The following is a 1,196-nucleotide window of genomic DNA, read 5'->3' as shown; positions in this document are numbered from 1 at the left end:
CCCGCAGGACGACGAGTTCACCCACCTCTACACCCTCGTCGTGCGCCCCGACAACACCTACGAGGTGAAGATCGACAACAGCAAGGTGGAGTCGGGCAGCYTGGAGGACGACTGGGACTTCCTGCCCCCCAAAAAGATCAAGGACCCCGAGGCCAAGAAACCCGACGACTGGGACGAGCGCGCCAAGATCGACGACCCCGAGGACACCAAGCCCGAGGTGGGCGGCCGCGCCGGGAGGGGAGGGGAGGGGAGGGGGGGGTCGAGGCGGCTCTGGGGGGGGGGCGCTGACCCCTCCCCGCCCGCCCCCAGGACTGGGACAAGCCCGAGCACATCCCGGACCCCGACGCCAAGAAGCCGGAGGACTGGGATGAGGAGATGGACGGCGAGTGGGAGCCCCCCGTGATCCAGAACCCCGAGTACAAGGTGAGGCGCCCGCAGCGCCTTCCCGGGGTCGGGATGAGCGCGGGCGGCGCGGAGGCGTTTCCGCGGGGTGCCGGGGCAGGGAGCCCCGGGGAGGATGAGGAGGGGGGGGCGGTTTTCAGAGCCTTCGGCCTCACGGCGCCTCCCCGCTGTCCCAGGGCGAGTGGCGGCCGCAGCAGATCGACAACCCCGACTACAAGGGCAAGTGGGTGCACCCCGAGATCGACAACCCCGACTACACCCCCGACCCCACCCTCTACGCCTACGAGAGCTTCGGCGTCGTCGGCCTCGACCTCTGGCAGGTACGTGGGGGGGGGCCTGTTTTTTGGGGAGCCCCCCGCCCTCGTTGGGGAGCCCCCCCGTGACACCCCACGCTCCGCCCTAGGTGAAGTCGGGCACCATCTTCGACAACTTCCTCATCACGGACGACGAGAAGTTCGCCGAGGAGTTCGGCAACGAGACCTGGGGGGCCACCAAGGTATTGGGGGGGGAAACCCCTGCTGCCCCCCCCCAGGCTCTGTGTGTGTGGGGGGGTCCCTGTTACCTCCCTGCTGCTCCCCAGGGTCTGTGGGGGGGTCTGTGCTGCCTCCCCAGCCCTTCTGGCTCCATGGGGGGGTCCCCACTGACTCCCCCACTCCATGGGGGGGTCCCTGTGCCCCCCAGGTGCTGTGGGGGGGTCCCCACTGACTCCCCAGCTCTATTGGGGGGGTCCTGGCCACCTCCCCTGGCCCCTCTGGCTCTGAGGGGGGGGGACCCTGCTGCCCCCCAGGCTCCCT

General features: G+C 70.2%; 1 protein-coding gene across 1 annotated transcript in view; it reads left to right on the top strand.

The window, feature by feature from the left end:
• LOC112965958 (calreticulin-like) overlaps positions 1-1,189 on the top strand; it is a gene marked incomplete at its 3' end in the record, with an annotated part of 2,403 nt that extends 1,214 nt beyond the window's left edge. Inside the window, exons 4-7 of the mRNA XM_026065516.1 lie at positions 8-217; positions 310-423; positions 579-722; positions 806-1,189. Of these exons, the coding sequence (XP_025921301.1) occupies positions 8-217; positions 310-423; positions 579-722; positions 806-1,189 (852 nt within the window). The remainder of the gene's footprint in view (positions 1-7; positions 218-309; positions 424-578; positions 723-805) is intronic.
• Positions 1,190-1,196: the final 7 nt, after the last annotated feature.

Source organism: Apteryx rowi, unplaced genomic scaffold, assembly GCF_003343035.1.
Source record: "Apteryx rowi isolate R43461 unplaced genomic scaffold, aptRow1 scaffold_2285, whole genome shotgun sequence".
In the NCBI taxonomy this organism is placed as follows: Eukaryota; Metazoa; Chordata; class Aves; order Apterygiformes; family Apterygidae; genus Apteryx; species Apteryx rowi.
Note: the sequence above shows the minus strand (reverse complement) of the source record. Positions and strands in the feature narration are given on the sequence as shown.